At 44.5% G+C, this 23735-nt stretch overlaps 2 protein-coding genes across 3 annotated transcripts; both read right to left on the bottom strand.

Moving 5' to 3' along the window:
* Nucleotides 1-788: 788 nt before the first annotated feature.
* BAAT (bile acid-CoA:amino acid N-acyltransferase) lies at nucleotides 789-13279 on the bottom strand. 2 transcript variants are annotated; one of them, XM_063116960.1, is made up of 4 exons: nucleotides 13194-13279; nucleotides 4076-4560; nucleotides 2478-2680; nucleotides 789-1848 (listed from the first exon to the last, which is right to left on the bottom strand). In XM_063116960.1, the coding sequence occupies exons 2-4, from the start codon at nucleotides 4536-4538 to the stop codon at nucleotides 1258-1260; spliced, it is 1257 nt and encodes a 418-aa protein (XP_062973030.1). In that variant the 5' UTR covers nucleotides 4539-4560; nucleotides 13194-13279; the 3' UTR covers nucleotides 789-1257. The 2 variants fall into 2 exon arrangements, with proteins under 2 accessions (XP_062973030.1, XP_062973031.1); XM_063116961.1 differs by lacking the exon at nucleotides 13194-13279 and adding an exon at nucleotides 12382-12531.
* Nucleotides 13280-15682: 2403 nt separating this feature from the next.
* CCDC86 (coiled-coil domain containing 86) lies at nucleotides 15683-22111 on the bottom strand. Its single transcript, XM_063118725.1, has 4 exons — nucleotides 21848-22111; nucleotides 21066-21195; nucleotides 18476-18550; nucleotides 15683-16177 (listed from the first exon to the last, which is right to left on the bottom strand). The coding sequence occupies exons 1-4, from the start codon at nucleotides 22075-22077 to the stop codon at nucleotides 16058-16060; spliced, it is 555 nt and encodes a 184-aa protein (XP_062974795.1). The 5' UTR covers nucleotides 22078-22111; the 3' UTR covers nucleotides 15683-16057.
* Nucleotides 22112-23735: the final 1624 nt, after the last annotated feature.

The following is a 23735-nucleotide window of genomic DNA, read 5'->3' as shown; positions in this document are numbered from 1 at the left end:
TCAATGACAAGAAGCAATGAACTGGAGGGGGAAGGAGAAGGGGTGGGGCACGGTGGGGTGGGGTGGGAGAACAAATGAGCTGAAATAGTGCAACGATGCATGCATGTGAAAGTGACCAGCACTTGCGGCAATAATAAAATGGAGGTCAAAATCATGGGTGCATATCGTTGGGGGAAAAGTAGGTGTGATGGAGCTGAAAAAAGCAGGATATTGAGGTCCTTTTTTATGGGAGAAGAAAACTTACATGTTCAATTGCACCTTATTTTAATCCTCTTCGTTATGTTCAGAAGTTAAAAACAATTGTACATATATGTTGCTAGAGGGAACGTGCTCAAGATTAACCACATTATACTGTAGTGGAGATCTGTTCAACTACTCATAATCACCAACCAGAATGGTGGCAGTGCTGGCTGGAGATGCAAAACATTTGGCAGGCATCAGGTTGGAGAAGGCTGATTAGCTAAGCCCTGGTTGTGAAGCAAGCCATTGAGGGTAGCGCAGCCTGCCGCCTTCCAGGTGTTTTGGACTTTAGCTCCCAACACTCCCAGCCAGCAAGACTGGGAGTTGTAGGCCAAAATCTCTGGAAGGCAGCAGGTTGGGAAAGGCTGGTGTAGTGGATGTGTTGTAAGCAGCTGGTAATTTGTGGGGATTTTCAATTGCTGCTCATAAAAAAAGTGATATAGCATAAATAAGTTAAATCAATTCATCCCAAAGGTGCAAAAGTCATGCTTATCTTCTAATGCAATTTAAAACACAAATCCTGGAAGCACCTAAAATACTACAACTGAAAGGAAAGTAGAAGATATTAACAGCAAGATCACAGATATGCTCCTTATTTTAATCCTCTTCGTTATGGTCAGTCATCTTTGTGTTTTGTAGTGGTGGTGAGTTTTAGTTTTCATATTATACTGCATGAGTTGGCCTAGCAGGGGTTGAGATTCCGCTCAGACTGGACAGTTCAGAATATAAGAAAATACGATAGAGAAGGTGAAAGATAAAATTATTGTCCTCATTTTACACATAGGTAATTGTATAAGAGAGACACCAAGCAACTTTATAGAAATACGAGACAGAAGATTGAATGCAATTTCTAGAGACCTGCAACAATGTCTCATCTTTAATGCAAAGTTGTATTTTTGATGTGCACTGTATAGATACAGTAGGCTACATGACAGGGATATTCTCACTCAGGCTGTCTCCTATCTAGGGGTTGATTTAGTTGATCAAGAGGCAATGTAGCCTGTCTTACTTCTGACATCACAAACTACTACTTCCAGCTGGGCCGAGATGAAGTTCAAGGAATTTCTGGATCTCCTTCCAGGAGTGCTCCTGGGCTTTGGCGTGGGCCTTTGCTTCACCTCCCCACACTAAAGGTTTACCCCCAATTGGAGAGATGCAACAAAGTGTGCATCCTGGGGTTTGTATTAGGTGCCCAGCCTTTGGATAAGACAGCAAGGTGCAATTATTTTTCCCATGCTGCTTTGCTCTGGCTATGGCTGTCTCTGCAAACAACTTGCTGTTCATGCTGTGGTCATCTTCTCCCACCACAAAGAGCACATGGCCCTGGGCCTTCTCCAGAGGGATGGCAGAGGCTTGATGCCTTTCATCCTCAGGATCTCCAAAGACATGGAAAGTGGACATCACCCCCATGTCATTGATAAGAGTCCTCTCTGACATGTAGGGTACAGCAGGGATATGGACATCATGAAAGCGGAGTGGTGCACCTGTAATTCTCGTGGCACCGTTGATGCAAATGGCAGCCACTATTTGCTCCAAGAAGGTGCACATGGCCAGTGTGATTTCTGATCCTTTGGATAACCCAATGGCTCCAAGTCCTGGGCCTCTTACCTGGGGAAAAACAGACAAGTCAGTTACAATAGTTACTTTATCAAAGGTTTGAGAGATGGTGATGCAAACACAGCTAAGTAAGAAGGAAAACCTTTACATGCAATTTCTTTTTTAAAAAAATTCAGAAACAAGTGTGATTTTGCACAATTGCACACAATGAGTTGGTAGATTGAAATGATAGAATTTTTGATGATACCACTTGGGACAACATGTTGACTTTTCTACCTTGTTGCTTTCACACAAGACCCCTTTACTTGCTATTCAGTATTAAAATGGTGGTTCCATGTGGCGCTTAATACAGTGCCATCAAATCCAGCAATGTCCTTGCTTACAGCCATGACTCTTTTATACTGTTTAGTCACAAGGATGTCCCATTCAACAAAGATTCCCTGCCAGGCTAATGAGTAGCTGCCTTTATTGCTTCCTGTTCGGTATGGCTGGGGAATTAGTGATGAATGATCACTTAAGTAATCAGATTCTGTTCTCCCCGCCCCCTCGGGCTGAAGGTATCCTGGTAGTAAAGGAAAATGTCTGAGTGAAACTCATGTATTGCAGCACAGTGCTCTGGAATAGGAGGAGTTGTTGTGCCCCATAATGATACAGAAGAAATCGCCCCCTTCCAGACATACCTTAGGGTGTTTTAAGAGCAGTTTGCATGCTTCCTCAAAATACTCCAGGTCCACCTCTGCCAGTTTCTTTGGCAGATCATCAAATGCAAAGAGAGCTAGAGCCAGAACAACAAAGCCTTTACTAGCCAGTAGGCTAGCTCGGAACTCAAAGAGACCTCCAGACCCACCGAACATGTCAATCACCCCTGGAAATGGCCCAGGCCCTGCAGAGAGAGTCAGAAATCAAGTAAAGAGCAAAGAAAAATAATTCCTAATGGCAATTCGGCCACCAAATGCATTTCAATGTTGTGGTTATCTTCAGCAGGTAAGATGTGTAGAGAATAGTAATCTAGGGGCTTCAGAGTCTGATGAGTTGGCTCAGGCTCATTTACACTCCTGTGTCCACTCCTGTCCATGTTTATACGATTGGCTAAGATCAAGTGTAGTGTCCACATAAGAGAAAATTATGACTGATGGGGGAGACACGAAATTGGGCATCGAAATCTAGTCAAATTCAGCTTTACTAAATCTAATCAGACCTAAATGTACTGGGAGCTATAAGGCAGCATGCCTCAATGTGGAACCCTCCAGATGTGTTGGATTACAACTTCCATCATCTCTGACTATTGTCCATGCTGGCTTGGGCTGATGAAGTTATAATCCTTTATACAAGAAAAACAATGTTTCTCATGAGAATATATGTGGATGAATAGAAGCCTGAACAGTCAAATTTGGTTTTGTCAGCCTTCCCCTACCAGATGACGCCCAGATGTTTTGGACTTCAGCTCCCATCAGCCCCAGCCAGCATGGACAATGGTTAGGAATGCTGGGAGTTGTAGCCCCAAATATCTGGAGGGCACCAGGTTGGAGAAGGCTGGGTTATATGAGTTGGCCATAATAGTGGCTTTAAATAGTGGCTTTAAAGTTCTTCTAGCCATGCCTGCTGCAATTGTAAGATCTGGGTATGTATCTGATTCAGAGTGATGCAGGTGTAGGCTTGGGATGGGGAATTCATGACCCTCCAGATGTTGTTGGATTGCAACTTCTATCATCCCTCATCATTGGCTGGCTGGAGCCAATGAGAATTGCAAGCCAGTGATCCATCAACATCTGGAGTGCCACAGTTCCCCCTTCATGCTATACAGTAAAGGCTGATACTCCCAATAGGTTGAGTGAATTGGAATCACATTGAGCACCGTCCCTGTGCAGCAAGATGGGACATGATAGTAAGTATCAAGAGCAGGATATACACTACTGCTTTATAATGGTTTATAACAGTTTTGACAATTGTTCAAGCCTAGGACACATTACATATACAGTTTTCAAACCGTTTTCAAAGTATTATATCCTGCTTGGTGTAGATCTGGCCCTGGCTTCCTTAGACGAGAGTGCCTGTTGAAATGAATTGCAAAAGTCACTGGCCTAGCTACTCTAGGCATAGAGGTGGCTGGGGAAGCAATGCAATAGGTATAAGCCTACCAGTAATTCTTCCCTTGAAACAATCCTCTTGTAAACAAGGGGTCCATCAGGAAGGAATGTTATCCCCACTCCCAGTCCAGAACAGCAAGAGGCTGGGGCACGGAGGAGGTCGGACGAGAAACAGAATGGATTTTTCTTACCTGGAGGCAAGAAAAGGGTCCCCCGAATGCGGCCTGTCTTGATCGGGAAACGTTCCATTCCAGGGACCGCATACCATCTCTCCACTGTACAAGTGGCCAGCGGTGCCACCCCAGGTAAGCTGTACAGAGTCGGAGAGTCAAAGAGGTTGATCTGGACATGGAAGGGGCTGTTGATCACATCACGTTTTATCAGCCTGTGGAACATCTTCTCCGGCTTCAGGGTACAGAAGAGGCCCATGGGCCACACACCTGTGTAGTTACCGCCCAGAGCAGAGGCGTGCTCCACATCCACTATCCCTGCGTCGTTTGCCTGGTAGAAGGCAGCAGCCTCAAACTTCACTCCACTTTCATCGGTCAGCAATGCATGTAGTGTCACCAGCTGGGAGGGAGCCAGGCCGGAGGCATAAATCGTCACAGGCGAATCCTCTAGTGCGCTTTTAGGAGTGGCGGTGAGATGTACCATGGTAGCCAACGCTTGACAAGACCTGGGGAAAAGGAGTCAGTGTGGTTTATCATAAAATGCCCTTTGGGACCCATGTGAACCAGCGGGAAGGTACTTGGCCTCTCTTCCTATCTCCCACATAACAATTCTGGCCCATAAATCAGAACAACAGTAACAAGAAGAAAAATACATGGTGGGTCTTCCTGACTGTTAGAGCAGTACGACAATGGAACCAGTTATGTAAGAAAGTTGTGGGCTCTCCCCCACTAGAGGCATTCAAGAGGCAGCTGAACAGCCATCTATCAGGGATGCTTTGAGGTGGATTCCTGCTTTGAGCAGGGGGTTGGACTCAATGGCCTTATAGGCCCCTTCCAACTCTGCTATTCTATTATTCTATGACTATCAACATCACTAATGCAAAGGCCCAATATTATACAAATATTACTTGTACTAAGGTATACAATCAGATTACACAGTGCTTGTCATATGAAGCCCTCTTCCTGGCGCTGCCCCTAAGGGAGGTTCAGAGGATGACAATAATGGAGAGGGCCTTCTTGGTGTTGGCCCACCAATGGTGGAACACTTTCCCCACAGAAGTCTACCTGGCATCAATATTAACATGCTTTCTGCACCAGGTTAATTTTCCTTTACTCCCATGCATTTGATAGCATGTTATCAGATTTTAAATGGCCCAGTGTTTGAGCATTTTGTAAATGGTTTCTATATTGTGTTCTGTATTGTATTTTTAAGGTTTTAATCTTTTGTAAAACTCCCATTGAACTTTGGCTCTTGGGCAGTACAGAAATCTAAAGAATCACTATCATCATCGCCACTATCACCAACTTGTAAATGTTTATATAGACATATATTTCTGAATTATAATACGTGGAATGAATACTGTCAACCACATGTAAGAGATACTCCCAACCTATCAAAAAGGTAGTAACAAGGAGCAATAATTTTTATTCACATACCTGCTTCCTTTGGGCACCAGAGGTGTAGTGGTAAATTTTGAAATGTGAGCACACCCCGTGACAGTTCCCATAGCCACCCACCAAGGAGAGTCCAAAACATCTCTACACTAGGTGTGGGCAACCTCATGCCCTCTAGACATTTTGGACTACAACTCCCATAAGCCCCAGCCAGCATTGCCAATGGCCAAGGATGCTAGGAATTGTAGTATGAAACATCTGGAGGAAACCAGGCTGAGGAAGGCTGTTCTACTCTAGCCTCCTGCACAGGTTTGCTTCTTTTCCTGTGTGTGCATGAACACGCAAAATGATGCAAATATTTAAGGGCTAGGGCTAACACTTGGTAATTTTGACACTAGTTGATTTTGGGTGTCATGAAAGGGCAGGAAATTGTTATTTAGTTTATTATGGTGCTGCCAATGAAAGAGAGACGGGGGCATCTGTGGGATTTTCTGCCTCAGTGCCAAACTAACTTGACCAGCTTTGAGTACTTTCCAAGTGAGCTCAAATGGGAGGGGAAGGAGGCAGCGCTGCAGCCGTGTTGCCTGATTGGATCTGCATTCTTGGAAACTGTTTCTCTAAGGTTTCTCGCTCTGCTGGAATTGCAGCCCAGAGCCACTGAGCCGCAGAGAAGTGAGGCCAAAGGCTGGCTCTGGGGAGATGAAATATATTACTGAATAAGATCCCCCTCCTCCTCCTCCCTCCCAATCCCCTTTCCTTTTGTGTCATGTCTTTTAGATTGTAAGCCTGTGGGCAGGGACTGTCAAGAAATACTTTTGTAAGCCACCATGAGAGCCTTTTTTGGCTGAATGGCGGCATAAAAATCCTTAAATAAATAAAAATAAAATAAAATAAGATGGGAGTTAGGGCTCCCCACACCATGATGTGTAAAATGGCTAGGTGAACAACTCGCGGTCCCCTAGATGATGTTGGACTACAACTCCCATCATCCCTCAACATTGGCTATGCTGGCTGGGCTTAGAAGTTGCAGTCTAACATTTGGTGGGCCACAAGTTGCCCACCCCTGGTATAAAATAGACATCTGTTACGGAGGTTAGCCGAGTGGTGGCTTTCCTTGGAGATGGAACAGGTAGTAGCTCACCATGTGGCCTCGTGCAAATAGTATTATTGCGCAGGTGTATGTGCCTGCATCGGGCAGTTGAGTGGGAAGAGTGGCAAATTGTGCCGCCCCTCTTCTTCCCAGTGTTGGAGTCCTGAATTAGGACTGGTTTTTGTGATTTCCATATTTTTGTACAAGCCTGCAAAACCTGGAAGAAACTGAAGACTCAGCATCAGTCAATCAGCTTAAAGGTCAAGTTTGCAGGTGGACTTTATTGAATTATTGGGATGATGCAAAAGTCTAATTGTCTTGCCATTGCCAATTAGTAGTTTCATCATTTGTTCAGGGAAGTGTATATAAAGAGAGTTTTGGAGCTTTGTAACCAGATTAAAATATTCTCTCTCTGCTGCTGTGAGCCCTGCTGTAACGTGTATGACCAAGTGTGTGAGTATGTTGGTGTAAATTTGTATTGCCATAAACTGTGTTATTTTCTATCAGTAAAATACTTTATTTTTGTACCAAACAAAACAGACTCTGTCTTGAAGTTAATTTGGTCTTTGCTGACTTTCATAGTTAAGAACCGCTGCTATTCTGCTAATTCACTGGTATAGTGACCAAAAGGGTTTATAAATATAATACCCCTCAAGAGGTTATGGGCCCAGTAACCCAGTCTGGACATAATTCTAGTTCTTAACAGAGAAACAGTAGGACCTGATAAGACAGAGAGCCGTGCGTTGACTAATTGCCCTGGAGCGTTGCTTTTTCTAAAGAACGTTGGGCTTTAGACAAAGGAAGAGGCTTTTTCGTAAAGCTTTTTGTCTTGCAAAGTCACACGGTGTCTGATAGAAGGCTATTTTTGAATTTGAAAAAGGATTCTGAGGTTGTTAAGCCGGTCAGTTCCCAAAAAGGAAATTCAAATAACACAAGGGTTGAAAAAACAACCAATTAGCAGTTATGGCACTTCAAATAGGAATGAATACACAAATGGAACAACTCACAGACACAAATTATATTACTTGGTCATTTAAGATTGAAATGAGTTTAAGAAACCAAGGGCTGTGGGAAGTGGTTACAGACCCATCTGATGAAGATTTAAGTGCAGCTGATTTGAGAGAGTGGAATCGTAATGCAGAGAAAGCTAAAACCCACATAATCCTCTGTATGAGGAATGATCAGCTATTCTATGTTAATAGAGAGGATGCTGTTCATGTGATCTGGACAAAATTGCGTGAAGTATATGTAAGAGATACAGCAGGTTCTCGAATAAATTTAACACGCAGAATGTATAGGACGATGCTAAAAGAATCTGGAGATATTGGCAAACATTTGCAGGAGCTAAGAGAAATATTCCAAAGTTTAGCATCGGCTGGCTTGACTCTTTCAGAGGAAATGAAGTTTTATATTATTTTGTCTAGCTTACCAACGTCTTGGGACGTGTTGGTGACTACCCTAGAGGGATTGACCATCCGTGATTTAACCCTGAATTATGTGTGCGGAAAATTATTGGAAGAACAACAGAAAAGACATTCCAAGAGAGAAGCCGTGAGCTCAAACGGCAAGGCAGACTCATTTCAACAATGGTCTGGTTCTGAAGGGGTTAAGACCGGGACTGTGAAAAAGGAGGAGACTGAATCTGCTTATTCAGTTTCTAAAAAGCACAAGCCACAAAAAACAATTGTTTGCTGGAAATGTGGCAAAATTGGACATACGAAAATGAACTGTAGAGTGAGATTACAACCTGAGAAAGTTTCTGAGCGTCGCTGGAAAAATGCTTCTTGTTCAAAGAAGTCAGCACAGCTCGTTACAGCCGGAGTGAGCAAGATGTCGAAGGAGGAAGGAAACGGAAGCTCAGCTATCTGGCTGATAGACTCGGCTTGTAATTCCGTTATTTCGACTAGAAAGGAAAGCTTCCTAGACTTCAGAGTCACGTCTAACAGATTTATTTTCCTTGCTGACGGCTCAAAGCAGGAAGTGAAAGGAGAAGGCATTTGCCATATTCCTGTCCTTAATGAAAGCTTTGCTAATGCTATTTTTGTTCCCAACTTAAGTCATTCTCTTTTAGGTGTGTCAAACCTAATGGAGAAAAAGTTCTCTGTCTCCTTTGAGGAGGGGAAATGTTTTATTTCCAGGCATGGAGAACTGAAGGGGACTGCCAGTTTAAAAAACGGTTTGTTTTTCCTGGACAGGAGCCAAGGTGGAGAAGGAGATATTTCTTCAAGAGACAATCCAGTAGTTTTACTAGATTTAGATTTTTTTAGTACGCCTGTAGCAACTCAGACCGAGCCAGAAGACAGAGAGCAACAAGAGCAGGAGCAGGAGGAGGAGGTGCAGATCCCCCGCAGGTCTCAAAGACAAAACAAAGGCGTGCCTCCCCATAGGCTTGGAATACACGCTTGTAATATGAGCTGTGAGCCTAATTCTTAGTCTTCGAGTCAACAAGGTTTTTGGAGAAGAAGTTTTTTGCCTCCGGGACAGAAGTCTTTAACTTGCCACTGAGGAGAAGTTTTTAACAGCAAGCCGCTTGTAAACAGAGTTTCTTAGAAACTAGTCGCCAAGGAATTTAGTCAGGATAGGGAGGGACTTTAACGTCATTTTCTCTACTGTGAAATCATATGCTTTACTCTTTGTGCTTATTCTATGTAGTAAAACAAATTCAGCCTGGAGTGTCTAAGGGAATCTTAAGGTATCTCGAACCTTGGAGCACTGGAGAAATTTTTCTGCAGAGGTCAGATGAGAATTTTTGTGCTATTTGGATTCAAATTGGCATTGGCTGTGCAAATGATAGAAAAGCAACGTTGGAATGTTGATATTTGGAAGTAAGCCAAAATCATGGAAGTTCCAAGAAGCAAGAGTTGTGTGGCGAATTACAAAAAGGCTAAGTATGGTGCTGGTGAGTGGTAAAGTTACTTGACTGATCCAGCAATAAAGGACTTTAAGGTCCCAGTGGTGAAGCCAGTGACTGTTAAAGTTTAAAACACATAGCCTACTGTGAGTCCCAGAATAATTTGGCAGACGTCTTTACAAAACCGTTAGGAGCCATCAAACATTGGGAGATTTGTGAAACGTTAGGTTTCAGGCAGGGCTAAAAATGTGATTAACTGTACAAATGTTGTAACGTGGTGAAATAGTGGAAAACCCAAAAAGAAGGGGTGTTGGAGTCCTGAATTAGGACTGGTTTTTGTGATTTCCATATTTTTGTACAAGCCTGCAAAACCTGGAAGAAACTGAAGACTCAGCATCAGTCAATCAGCTTAAAGATCAAGTTTGCAGGTGGACTTTATTGAATTATTGGGATGATGCAAAAGTCTAATTGTCTTGCCATTGCCAATTAGTGGTTTCATCATTTGTTCAGGGAAGTGTATATAAAGAGAGTTTTGGAGCTTTGTAACCAGATTAAAATTTTCCTAAAGCTTTTTTCTTTTTCCTAAAGCTTTTAAAACTTGATGTTGTGCAGACTTCTACTGTTACTTTCTACTGTTAGTTTTTCCCTACCCTGTGCCTGCTACCCTTCCCCGTACCTGTTGGCATTCTCTTCCCCTCCTTATTGTTTTACTATGATTTTATTAGATTGTAAGCCTATGCGGCAGGGTCTTGCTATTTACTGTTTTACTCTGTACAGCACCATGTACATTGATGGTGCTATATAAATTAATAATAATAATAATAATAATAATAATAATAATAATAATAATAATAATAATAATAAAATATTCTCTCTCTGCTGCTGTGAGCCCTGCTGTAACGTGTATGACCAAGTGTGTGAGTATGTTGGTGTAAATTTATATTGCCATAAACTGTGTTATTTTCTATCAGTAAAATACTTTATTTTTGTACCAAACAAAACAGACTCTGTCTTGAAGTTAATTTGGTCTTTGCTGACTTTCATAGTTAAGAACCGCTGCTATTCTGCTAATTCACTGGTATAGTGACCAAAAGGGTTTATAAATATAATACCCCTCAAGACCCAGGAGGGCCCGCTGCTGCCACCCTGCCTCCTTCAGCAGGAGCTGCCCTTCTGCCGTGGCCTTTGTCACAGCAAGGAAGCAGCCGGCAGGGCTCTCTAGAGCAAACTGCTGTGTGCACCGTAGCTTCGTCTTACCACAGGTGGCCAATCCTGCCTCATTCTTCAGCTGCAGCATTTCCACAAGAGGTCAGCTGACCTTTTGTGTACTCCCATGGCTGAGGCACAAGATGGAAGCAGCTGGCTTTGGGCCAGGCCTGAGACATTTTATTTTATTTATTTATTATTACGTTTATATCCTGTCTTTTTTCCTCCAAGGAACCCAAGGTGGCATACACAATCCTCATCCTCCTATCCTTTGTATCTGCACAACAACAACAACCCAGAGAGGTAGCTTGGGCTGAGAGCCTGTGACTGGCCCAAGGTCACCCAGTGAGCTTCCATGGTTGAGTGGGGACTAGAACCCGGATTTCCTTACTCCCAGTCCAACACCACACTGGCTGACATCAGATAGTGATGAAAAGTAACACCACAGGACTCTTTTAAGGCCTTATAATTGGAATGAGGACCCTGCAAATCCTTGAACAGGGATCCTTTGAAGGGCAAGTCTGGTGCCAGCCATGATGAGGGTGTCTTGTAGGGGTGTGCAAAGTGAGTCTTCTCCACCTCAAAATTTGAGCCAGAGCTCCATTGCGGCGATTCTCTGCCACGATTTCAGAGCAGCTCCCCTTACTCCACCCTGTTGGAATACCTGTTGGGATAACAGCCCCTCTTTTCGGATTACAGCTCTAATCAATTAAAATTAATCAAATGCTTTCAGCTACCTCATTTTTAAAGATAAAGACTTAAAACTTGGCACAGTGATAGCTCTTACGGAGGGCTTTAGCTCCGCCAAGATTGAATCAGATCAGTTCATGTTTTGAATTTTAGGAATATTTAAAATGGAAATTAACAAAAATGCTTTCATCTGTGTAATTTTTATAGATAAAGGTATGAAACATGGCAAGGTGATAGCTCTTATGGAGGGCTTTAGCCATGCCAAATTTGAATTAGATCCATTCATGCCTTGATTTTTTAGGATTTTTAAAAAACAATTTCCCCATTCCAGCCTTCTCCAACCTGGTACCCCCCAGATCTGTTGGACGGAGGGTCCCCCCCGCCACATACACTGGAAGCCCTGCCACTGAAATAAAGAACCTGCCTGTGCCTGACTCAGGTGTGGAAGCTTTTTCACTCACGATGCCAGTCAGCCCAACAGCACTTTCACACTGTGGAAATGTGGATGATTGACTTCTATGAGTCTGAGCAGAAATGTGCTCCCTGTCCGTCCGTCCCCCACGGCCAGAATCAGCAGCCAGTTAGTGTTTCCCAATCCCCCAAACACTGTGATTGGAGAACACGGTCAGGGGCAGTGCTGAGGCAATTCCTAATTGGTTAGCCACAGATGTCAATATCAAAGCTACCCCTCACCATCTTCCAAATATGAAGATATTCAATTGACACACACACAGTCAGATAATTTCGGAGACTTTAGAAGCTCTGATTGGGCACATCTCAGCTCTGATACGAATTGATGGGTTTGGAAGCAGCTAATCTCCACTCTGGAAGATCGGATGCTCCGCGGATGTTCGCGGTTACCAGATAATTCCAGGGTGGAGGGCACACCCCTAGTGTCTTGCCAAAGGCCCTTCTGTCCAGCAGACAGCCAATCATAAATGTTATATATGTGCAATACACTGGATAACACCCCCACACTGCTGGCGTTTGCCCCCACTGGTATTTTCTCTATTGCGTGTGTTTACCTGGAAAGCAATCTTATTTGCTATCAGAATGGGGGAAGGCCCAATTGCCCAGGCTTCCTCACCCTGTTACCTGCCTTCTGCTTAACTTCTTATACCCTTGATGCTTTGTCACTGGAGCCGAGATGCGTCAGCTGGGCTCCCCTTCATGCTTATAGAGCTGAGCTCCCTCGTGAGCCTGTCCTGTCACCGAGGCTCCCATAGAAAATGCCCCCTTGGCCGATCCTGTTCACTGGCTCTGGATTGTGAGCTTCCTGGCATTGGCAGGCTACTTATAGAGATGTGTAGTTGCTGGCCCCACCCCGCCCCGCCTCCCATTGGCCAAGTGACACACCTCAAGCTGAAGGCGCCCCTCCCGCCAGAAATGGCAGCAGCTAGCAAAAGAACAGCCAGCGCCAGCTCCTGGTTGCAGGCCTTTGTGCAAGACACCTCAACGGGGTGGGGTGGGCTTACCTCAGTGACTCTGCTTTCTCACCGCCCTTGTTACCAGCCGCTCTTGCTCTTTGTCCTCTTTCTCATTGTTGCTACCACTTGCTGGCAGGATTGGCAGAGAGTCGGTGAGTATATAGACAGTGGCATCTACTGCTCCTCATCATCCCCAGCGAGAGTGAGAGGCAAGTGAACAGGTACATTGCAATGGTCAAGAGGAAGAGCAACTTCAGGGGGTCCTCGTCAGTGGGCCTCTGCTGGGTTGGGCAGGTGCCCAGCCAAGCTATCCTTTGATGCCGGCCCTCAGAGCAACCAGCCAATAAACCAGACACACCGCCTGTACCTTCCATGGGGTTAGGGGGCTCTCCTCTTCAGACAGTCACCCTCCCTGAGCAGCCTGTACCCAAACTGTTCCAGAAACACCAAGCAGCCTCAAGCAAGCAGCTCCAAACTCACCTCCTCTTGGCCTCTTCCACCACATCCACTTCAAACCCCCTTGTTCACTACTCCTGTGAGCTCACTCTGGATCGGAGGTTCTCTACAAATTCTAACTCGCACCTAAATTCAAAGCCCCAGGCCTTTAGAAGATCGAGACTTTGCTCTCTGATGAGCGCTGTTTTGTTTAAATTAGACAGCAACCAGCCAGGTAAAGGATAATCATTAACTGGCAGACATAATGACATTGCTAATTGATGCAATGTACAGTTTAATCAAAAGGCCAAAGGCCTCAAAACCTTGCTCTGTGCCATTTAGAGGTCTGGCATTTCTGAAGCTATTTTTTACAACTCCAATGGACCTTCTACCCGAGGACAGCTTATTTAAGAAAAAGAATGCTGGGAGATGAGTTTTAAGAAAAACACATTATATATAGTATATATTATGACTGTACCATACAGACACTGGTTGTAGAATTAACTGTCTTTAGATCCTCAACTTTCTTTGAATTAAAATTTAAGTTTCTAGCCTTTAAGGCAGGACTGTGTATACTTAGTCCTATGCCCCTTGCCCCAAGACAATCCAAATTCTGCACCAAGAAATGCTGGATTCTGCAGCATGTATAAATGATGGATCTGTATATACCATTGAGGCCTGCTTCGGTTGGAAACACACAAACCCCAAACACGGCTAACTAACATCATGACCCTGTGGGGAAGAAGGTGTTGCTGTGGGTCTGCCCCTCCATTGGGAGATGAGAGGGGGGGAGCAGGGCCTTCCCACCAGCCTGAGCAGTCTCCTTGATTTCTTTTTCTTTTCTCCCTCTTCCCTCCCCCCATCCCCTTTTCCTTGTGTCATGTCTTTTTTAGAATGCAAGCCTGAGGGCAGGGACTGTCATCTTTACTGATTGATTGTAAGCCACTCTGCGAGCCTTTTTGGCTGAGATGTGGGATAAAAATTCTCTAAATAGATAATAAATAAACAAATATAAAGCTAACTTGCTTCTACAGATTCAGGTTTTGCCAGTCTTGGAAGGAGCGAAAATCCTGAAACCTTAACCCTTCCCAACAGAACCTTATTCAGCCACCTCGCTAGCCCTATTCAGAGATCCTTCTTACTGTGTAGAAGCAACATCTGTGGAGAGGGAGCTCTCCAGCCCTGTCCCTCTCTGTTGTTGCACCATCGCCCTCTGCTAATGGAGGGTGACTGTCTGATGAGGAGAGCCCCCTCTCTCCACAGAATTAAGAACCCTGGAAATATCCTGGAGAGCCCCCGTGGATACAGGATGCTCTCTACAAAGTCACCCTTACCACGTGCAGCATGATGAGAGCGACAACGGACAGTGTGCTCCCTCTCCCCATGTTTTTAAACGACATGCTTAGAGAATACCTGAACAGGGCTTCTGAGATGTCAGTGGACCTGGCTCATGCATTTTCGTGAGTATCTTCCTAGCCATAAAGGCTAGGGATTTGCCTTTCTTTTTAAAACAAGTTTGGAAGTTTGAGTTCTGCAACTGATGCTACATCCCAGAGTTCCTATGGAATTATGGCATCTGCACAGCCCCGACTTAAGGCTACAGCAATAACCATGTGTGGATATTATGATTACCACCGTTAAATGGAACTCCAGCATCCTCCTCTAAACTTATTCAGGCCTGTGCTTATTGTGTATTACTGCTGGCAGCATAGGCTGTGGCAAAGAATCCAGCTGCCAGATAAGCTCACCTTTCATTTAACAAACAAGGGCAAGTAATACAGACATTTGGATATATCCTAGTCCCCTTAAAACCCTGGGTATGTAGGCTGCTTCAATGGGAAGCAGCTCAAATGTAGCCACTGCCATGCATAGGTTGAGCAGGTGTTGCCTCCCATACACTCACATCGCTTCTGCTTCCAATCAACAACCCCTGGAATTTTTCTAGGTTTCTGGGTTATTGTGACCTCCAACTGGAGCCTCAGCCTAGTTGGACTTGTGCAAAATAAAATAAAATAAAATAGCTATGGCTAAGCTTAAAATGCTCCCCACATACCAACCTTTGATAGTTCACTTTTGGCATTCACAGTCTTTAACAAAGGGAAGGCTCAAGTAGCTTTTACAGAAGGCTTCATCAAAAGCCTGGATTTGTTTCTAGGATGACTTGTGCTTTTCATGAAAACGTCAGGCTGAGGGCTTCCCTCGAAGGCAAGCCCCTGGCTAAATACTAACTTATCCTTCTCCAACCAGGTGCCCTCCGGATGTATTGGACTACAACTCCTAGCATTCTTGATCACTGGCTATGATGGCCGGGACTGAATTCAAAACATCTGGAGGGCACAAAGTTGGGGATGGTGGCCTTAACTTAAGAGTTGTCTGATACTGCATAGCTAGAGATCACAGTGGTGGTCAATTCAGTTTCTCATGGGCCCAGCTAATGATTTTAACCACTTTAGCACCAGGCCACCGCCCCAGACTCCCATAAAGAACATCTTTACAAATAACAACCAGGTTATTTCAGTCTTATGTCATGGATATTCCAGAAAAATACAGTTTTATTCACCTTTGCATCGTGACCCTTTCATATATGCTGGAAGCTGCAAATCCTCAAACCCTTCAGGGCTCCTGGCCCCAGCCACAATTACAAACGATGATCATAATTTAAAGAAAATGTCCCAGCAGATCAGTCTGCAGCGTTCTACCTCAGCCACACCAGGGTGAAAAGAGAGGGAAGCTTTGACTAAGGAGCATCTGGACGCACCGTCGACCCCTCTCAAAATGGCGGATCTTCAGTTGCAAGAGAAGCCAAGTAGAAAGTAGCAGGGCATCCAATCTCCCAGGGGGCAACATCTTGGAAGATGCTGCCCAGGAAGTCATTTTCAATGTCCCAGAAAAGAGATCAACTGTCTCCGTCATTCTTTGGCTGCTTTGCGCTGCGCCTGGCGTTTCTGCAGCAGCGCCAACGTGTCTCGCTTCTCTACACGTCGCAACTGTTTCTTCTTCGCCCGCTTCAGTTTTGCTGGGTTCCGAATCTGGAGGAAAGACATGAAAGAAAAAGGCAGCTGCCTCAGCTCTTGAGCACCCAAGGAGAAACTGTCACTCTTCGCACGGGCTTTAGAAGCTCTGGAACATCCTCTAGAATGTTTGTGAACTTTAGCTTGAAAAGCCTCTAGCAACAGAACCAAAACCTTTTCACGAAACAGCTTTTCAAGACTTCAAGGATAGGTAGGGCAAAACAAAGATCAGCTTTTCTATGTTTGCAAAATGTTGGCCTCACCCCAGGTAAGAGAGAGGGTGGAGGGAGGCAGGGCCATGGTCAACTCCACTGAGAAGTCAGCTCCGCCCACCACTGACTGTCACCTCGCAGGAGCCATGACATCAAGGTGCAACAGGAGAAGGAAGAGAGGGTAGGCAGAGCCACTCTATTGGCTCAGCCGAGACCAGCACTTTTGGTGCTTCCTCACTTGGGTCGGATGAACTTTGTAACTAAGAACAAGTGTCTACAACATGCTTTTTTCCTCCTCCCTCCCAACCCCTATTCCTTTAAGTACTGTGTCTATTAGACTGTAAGCCTGAAGGCAGGGAGTGTCTCACTATTCATCTTTGTGAGCTGCTCTGGGAGCTTTTTTCTGTCTGAAGAACAGGACAAAAATCCTATGGGCACCAGTCATTGAGATGGATGGCAGAAGGAGTTTGTTGGATCCTGGAATGGATTATGTTTCCATGGATTTACTAATTGCTGAGGAGCTGGAGGAATCAGAAGACTCAGCAGAAAACTTAAAGGTCAACGTTGCACCTGGACATTGATGTCATGATTGAATAATTGGTAACTTGTTTCAATTAAGGGATTGCAAGCAGTTGCATCACTGTACAGTTAGCCTATAAAAAGGAATGTATTCCCATGTACATGTATCAGAAATGATCACTCAGTAATGATCACTATATCAGAGCTGTATTGACTGACCGTATGTAAGTATTTGTATTTGTGATTGCCATAACTAAATTATATTTTTATATGCCAGTAAAGGTTTGTTTAAACCTACTAAAAGTCTCAGTCTTAATCTGTGTCTGTGCTGACTTTGCTGGAAACCGCTGCAAAACTCTGCTATATGGTTATTGGCCAGAAGCCCAGTCTGGCAATAACTAACTAAGGTTGTAAATATAAAACCAACATATCCCAATAGAGTTTCCCAGCCACATTCATATATCAGCTTGGCTGCATTCCCACTCATACTGGTATGTGTTGTCCTCATGCCTCTGTACCTTCATGCAACTTAGAAAGTGCAACGTTCATAGCCCCAACATATTACTTTGTGTTGCTCTTATAGTAGTCTCCCAAACCTGGTACTTTCTGGACTACAACTTTAATAATCCCCAGCCAGCATGGCCATGGATGATGGGAGACCGTAGTTCAAAGATTTTTTTAAAAAACACACACAGACCAACACACAATACACAAACCAAATATAAAGGCCCAATATTATTGGAATAGTACCTGCGTTATACTAAGGTATCTGCCAGTAAAAGTCTTTGCATTGGAGGTTTTAGTCCCAACACCTATGGAGATGTCCAGGTTGATGGAAGCTGCACTATATCTTCACATCCGAGGTCTGGTCCACAAAAACTCATAGAGCAATTCATGTCTGGTGCAGTCCCATCTCGCATTGGGGTGAAAATCTGCCTGGGCCGCGAGGGTTGCAGACGCCAATGTGTCCGGCCTTCACAGGCCCAGGCAGACCCACCCAGCATGAAGGAAGGCCTGCGCCTAACTGCTCTTGAGCCTTTGAGAGCAGTCAGGTGTGGATCTGACCTGACCTGCGTCCTTTGTCCCTTTTCCTCTGCATGTTAATGGTGACAGCCATTAACGCAGACGGGGAAAATAGACAATTTCCCCAAGACTCTAATACTAGAGTGGAGGGAGAAAATACACCATTTACAAAGCCTTGGGGAAATTGAGTTTCTCTCTCCCCTACTCCACGTTGATAGGGGGCTTAAAGGCAGAGAGGTAGGGAACCCAGTTCAGGCAGATTTGCATGCCAGGCCTCAGCCTCAACTAGTTCATTCTAAGATAGGAGAGGTCTCAGCCAAGGATTACTGATTTGTCAGATTGGCACAGCTACTGACTCTCCCCCAAACACCCCTCTTTAATGAATGGCAACTAGAAAGCGGAGTCTACTTTATTGTTGGCCTAGCACATGTGATAGTACATTTCTATCAAGCTAAGTGTATCATGGAGAGAAGGGCTGATCAGTGTATTTCAGTGCTGCCTCAACCAAGGAAAGATGCACATTTCCTTTCAGGAGAAAAGAAGAACTTGAGCCAAGACTTACCACTTGCACAATCTCTGCTTTCCGCTCATTCTCCATTCGTCTTTTTAAGTTCTCTTCTCTGCGCTGTTTTTTCTCCTGAATGGGGTGGGTAGTTATGGGGAAAGACAGTGAAACGTTCATATACGCATCTTTGTGGGCCACAGCAGAGTCAGTTCAAGGGAATCCTTAGACATAGAACTCCAAAGTCTTAGAAAGGATGTGAGTGGCATACAAAGGTACCGTTTCATAAATGTTATGAAATCCTTATATAAAATAAAAAGGGGTGTATGAATCCCTTCCATCATTTCTAGCTTACATGAATTCAGTCAGAGCAACCTTTCCAACCCAGTGCCCATCAGATATGTTGGAGTTCAGCTCCCTCCACATTTGCTGTTCTGGCTGGGGCTGATGGGAGTTATAGTCCAAAACATCTGGAGGGGAATGCTTAGATAGACTGCATTCTTAAGTGGATGGCCTGGGAACAGCCAATATAATATGAGAGTGTTACAATTACTACTACTTGGAGAAGATTTTTCCTTGTTAAAAAATACAACACACACAACAGAAAGAAAAGGAAAAGCCAATGTTTCCCATACAGGGATCCCACCAACCTCCAGTCATCCGCATAAAAACCTCAGGATTCTCTGCTAAATTTACTATAAAATAATATCAAATAAGTCAAACAAGAAATAAAAAGGAAGGGGGAGAAAGAAATATGTTGACGTGGCTAGATTTACATATTCAACAAATCAGGATTCTAAAGGAAGGAAATATGGAAAGAGAGAAGGAGGGAGGGGAGGCTGGTAATGCTGCAGCACTGTTGAAGTTGGGGATGCCTGATTAGTGCCTGGACGTGAGGAATGCGGGGAGAGCTCCACTCTGAACTTTCTACAGAAAAAGCAGGAGATATATCTATAAATACTGAGTTTGCCTAGTTCAAGAGAATGGTTTATATACTAGCTAACTTGCATCTCTTCATAAACCAGATTTAAAATTAGCTAGCTCCCAACTTCACGTATAATCTGAAGGGATCTAAGCTAGTGGTGACCAAGCAAGAAACTCCACCTAAAAAAAGGATACTGTAGAGGTGGAAAACCCGCTAAAAGGGGCAACTAAAATGATCAAGGGGCTGGAGAGTCTCCCCTATGAGGGAAGGTTACAACAGCTTGGGAAAAAGAGTGGGTAAGGGGAAACATGACAGAAGTACAAAATTATTCATGGTGTGGAGAATGTGGACAGGGAGACATTTTTCTCCCTCTCTCCTAGAACCCAGAGTCATCCCATGAAGCTGTTTGGTGGGCGATTCAGGACAGATAAAAGGAAGCACTTCTTCACGAAGCACATAGTTAAACTTTGGAATTTGCTACCACAAGATGTAGTGATGGCCACCAATTTGGTCATAAGACAAATTGTTGGAGAGGTAAGCTATTAATGGATATTAGTCCTGATGGCTATGCCTATGTACACCAGTTGCTGGGGAACATGGGCAGGAGGGTGCTATCGCACTTGAGTCCTGCTTGGGAGTTCCTGATTGACAGCTGACTGGTGCCTGTGTGAAGAGAATGCTGGACTAGATGGACCCTTGGTCTGATCTAGCAGGGCTCTTCTAAGGTTCTTATCAGGAATGAACAGACTTCAAGCTTGCAAGTTCTACATTGTTTTTTACTGGAACCACAAAGGTTGTATCCAATGTTAGTCTGACTTAGAGTAGGCCCATTGAAATGAATGGGCCTACTCCAAGTCTGACAAATATTGGATACAACTCCAAGTTCCACCAGCCTAGTAATTTATTTTCAGTACCAATGCTGAAGTGAGCTCCGTATCCTTTCACACACAAAAATCCGCACCAAGTTATTCCAAACTTTCCTCATTTCAGGAGCCAGATTTAGGTTGTAAATGTCATTTTTGTTTTTGCTGTTGTTAAACAATTGGAAGTCAGAAACTTTTACAAATGTACTGCAACTCACCCACCCCACGGAAACCAAGAGATCTGCCTCTTGGATCTTTATCTACATTCTGCCAATCCCTGAACTAGATCATGTCAACCTGCATGAAGCAGAAGGAATTATTTAATTATCATATTTTTACCCTGCTCCTCAGCCAAAAAATGCTCTCGGAGCGGCTTATAATCAAATTAGCAAAGACAATCCCTCCCCTCAAGCTTACAATCTAAAAAAACATTAAACACGAGGAAAAGGAGTTGGGGAGGAAAGGGGGAGAGAGAAAGAGAAATTAAGTAGACAGGCAACAGAGCTGATGGGATTGTCCTGCTCCCGAAGGAGGGGAGTTGAACTGGAACAGGCCCTGACTGGACAGAGGTGTGCCTGGCCAAAGACACATTATGAAGGTCATGATATATCTAAGGTCCAGACATTTGAGATAAAGGAAGGGAAATGATATTCTAGGTTTAGGAACAACCTCTTTATTTAAATTTCCTCTCAGAATTTCTTCAGGGAGTGGGTGGGAAGGAAAGAGATTAAAAAGTATTTTAATTCAAAGCTTACCAAACCACATTAGTTCCATCATTCCACCAGTTACTGTCTACTTCAATACTACCAATACTTTATAGCTGTAGTTATTTAGGAGGCAGTTCTTCACATTTCTTTCTCACCTCACGCTCCCTCCGTTTTTCTTCCTCCAACTGCCGGGCAAAATCTTTGACTAGTTTCTTTTCTTGACGTTCTTTCATCTTGTGTTTCCAGGAGGTTCGCAAAGGCTTGTCCTTGGTCATGTGGGAAAACCTAGTGAGGGGAAAAATACATGCATCACCAACCAAGAAACAAGAACCAACCATTGGAATTAGCATAATATAACTTTGAGGCTGCAATCCTGTGCGCTCTTATTTGGGATTGAGTCCCACTGAACTTTGTGAGACTCATTTCAAAGTCAGCTTTCCCCAACCTGGTGCCTTCCAGATTTTTTGGACTGCACTTCCCAGCATTCCCAAGCATTGCCTATTCTAATTGGGGGGCTGATGGAAGGTGAAGTCCAAAACATCTGGGGGGCACTAAATAGGCACAAGTTGCACTGTACACCCCACAAATCATGCTCATGAGCAAAAGGACCTGTTTTAATCACTGGAAAAGATCGCAGGGATCCCATTTATCCATCACAAGCCAGCTGCGATTTACATTCATGTTAACTCAGAACAAAAAGCAACTTTGCAAAGCTCTCTTTTTTTAACCCGCAGTCTAGAGTCGGCAAATGGAGCAGGTGTAAAACACACATACAGGTAAATAGCATAAAATAAGTATTTAGGAGACCTAATAGAGCGCCTGCCATTAAAGCGACGTGAAACCTCCAACATCAAGAAAGGCCCTCCACTGCCACACCGCTCGCACTCTCCCCTCGATGGCTCGCCCGGCCACCGAAGGGCTCAGATGAAGCTCTCACCGCTTCTTGCAGCGATCTTTCCACACCCGCCCAGATTTGGGCTTCCCTTTGGGGATGGCGGGCGCCTCCTTCAGTTTCTTGCCCAAAGGAGCTCCCAGCGGCTTCCTTGGGCCAGCTTCCACGAAGGCGACGGCTCCTTCCCCGTTCCCAGGCGGCTGCTGCTCATTCCCTTCCGTCTCGGCAAGCACTTCGGCATCGCATGGCTCCCCCTCAGCAGCAAGCGCCGCCATCCTCCTCTCCACGGTTCCCCTGCGAACTCCCACCCCTTCCTCCACGTGGGAGACACACGCTGGTCCCTGTTAGATGACGTCATCTCCGCGCCACAGAACGAAGAGTCGAGCGTGTGACGGACGCACGTACACAGTTAGATTCGTCTGACCACAGATCTAAATCTAGAGTTGCCCTTGAACCTCAAACAGTTATATGCTGTCTAACAAGACTTTCGGTTTCTAATGGCATTTTGGTTGAAGTCCCCATGTGTTAAAACGCTCAAATAAAACAGGTTGGGTTAAGGCTGCCTTTGTTCGCAGTGCTTTGAAATAACCATTGATAGCCTCTGCCCCAAAAGCACGAAGGACTCTAGCTAAGGGCGGTATTTGCGTGGCAGGCTTCATTTTTCTGGTTGACCTAAACGCTTCACGACACGCATGTATTCAATGGATGTCACGGAGAGAAAGGTTTCACCTGTCGCTGTGTTAACCCCAGGGAGAGGTTTCATCTCTCTGATGAATGTAATGTGCCAAGGGTTAAAAGATGGCTTCCTTGCCAAAGGGTGGCTACAGGTGGCTACATGCCAGATTTGTGTTCCTTAATGCAGACAAAGGGAAAAACTTTCGACCAATAGAGCATCGAATGTAACCTACGACTCATTGAGATTGTGCACCATAACTTGAAAATTGAATGTAATTTAACTTGCTAATCCAGAACTGACCAATAGAAAGAATAGAATAGAAACCAAATGCACAGTTACAAGGTGGGGGACACTTGGCTCAGCAATACTACAAACGAGAAGGATCTTGCAATTGTTGTAGATCACAAGCTGAATATGAGCCAACAGTGCGATATGGCTGCAAGAAAGGCAAATGCTATTTTGGGCTGCATTAATAGAAGTATAGCTTCCAAATCACGTGAGGTACTGGTTCCTCTCTATTCGGCCCTGGTTAGGCCTCATCTAGAGAATTGTGTCCAGTTCTGGGCTCCACAATTCAAGAAGGACGCAGACAAGCTGGAGCGTGTTCAGAAGAGGGCAACCAGGATGATCAGAGGTCTAGAAACAAAGCCCTATGAAGAGAGACTGAAAGAACTGGGCATGTTTAGCCTGGAGAAGAGAAGATTGAGGGGAGACATGATAGCACTCTTCAAATACTTAAAAGGTTGTCACACAGAGGAGGGCCTGGATCTCTTCTCGATCCTCCCAGAGTGCAGGACACGGAATAACGGGCTCAAGTTAAAGGAAGCCAGATTCCGGCTGGACATCAGGAAAAACTTCCTAACTGTTAGAGCAGTGCGATGGTGGAATCAGTTACCTAGGGAGGTTGTGGGCTCTCCCACACTAGAGGCATTCAAGAGGCAGCTGGACAACCATTTGTCAGGTATGCTTTAGGGTGGATTCCTGCATTGAGCAGGGGGTTGGACTCGATGGCCTTGTAGGCCCCTTCCAACTCTGCTATTCTATGATTCTATGAAAGGTTAGAAAGAGACTAACACCCTCCTACCCTGTGCCTGCTTAGCCTACCCTGTACCTGTTTGCATTCTCTTCCCCTCCTTATTGTTTTACTATGATTTTATTAGATTGTAAACCTATGTGGCAGGGTCTTGCTATTTACTGTTTTACTCTGTACAGCACCATGTACATTGATCGTGCTATATAAATAAATAAATAAATAAA

The sequence above is a fragment of the Elgaria multicarinata genome, chromosome 2 (genome assembly GCF_023053635.1).
Source record: "Elgaria multicarinata webbii isolate HBS135686 ecotype San Diego chromosome 2, rElgMul1.1.pri, whole genome shotgun sequence".
Taxonomy (NCBI): domain Eukaryota; kingdom Metazoa; phylum Chordata; class Lepidosauria; order Squamata; family Anguidae; genus Elgaria; species Elgaria multicarinata.
This window is presented reverse-complemented; position numbering and strand designations above follow the sequence as displayed.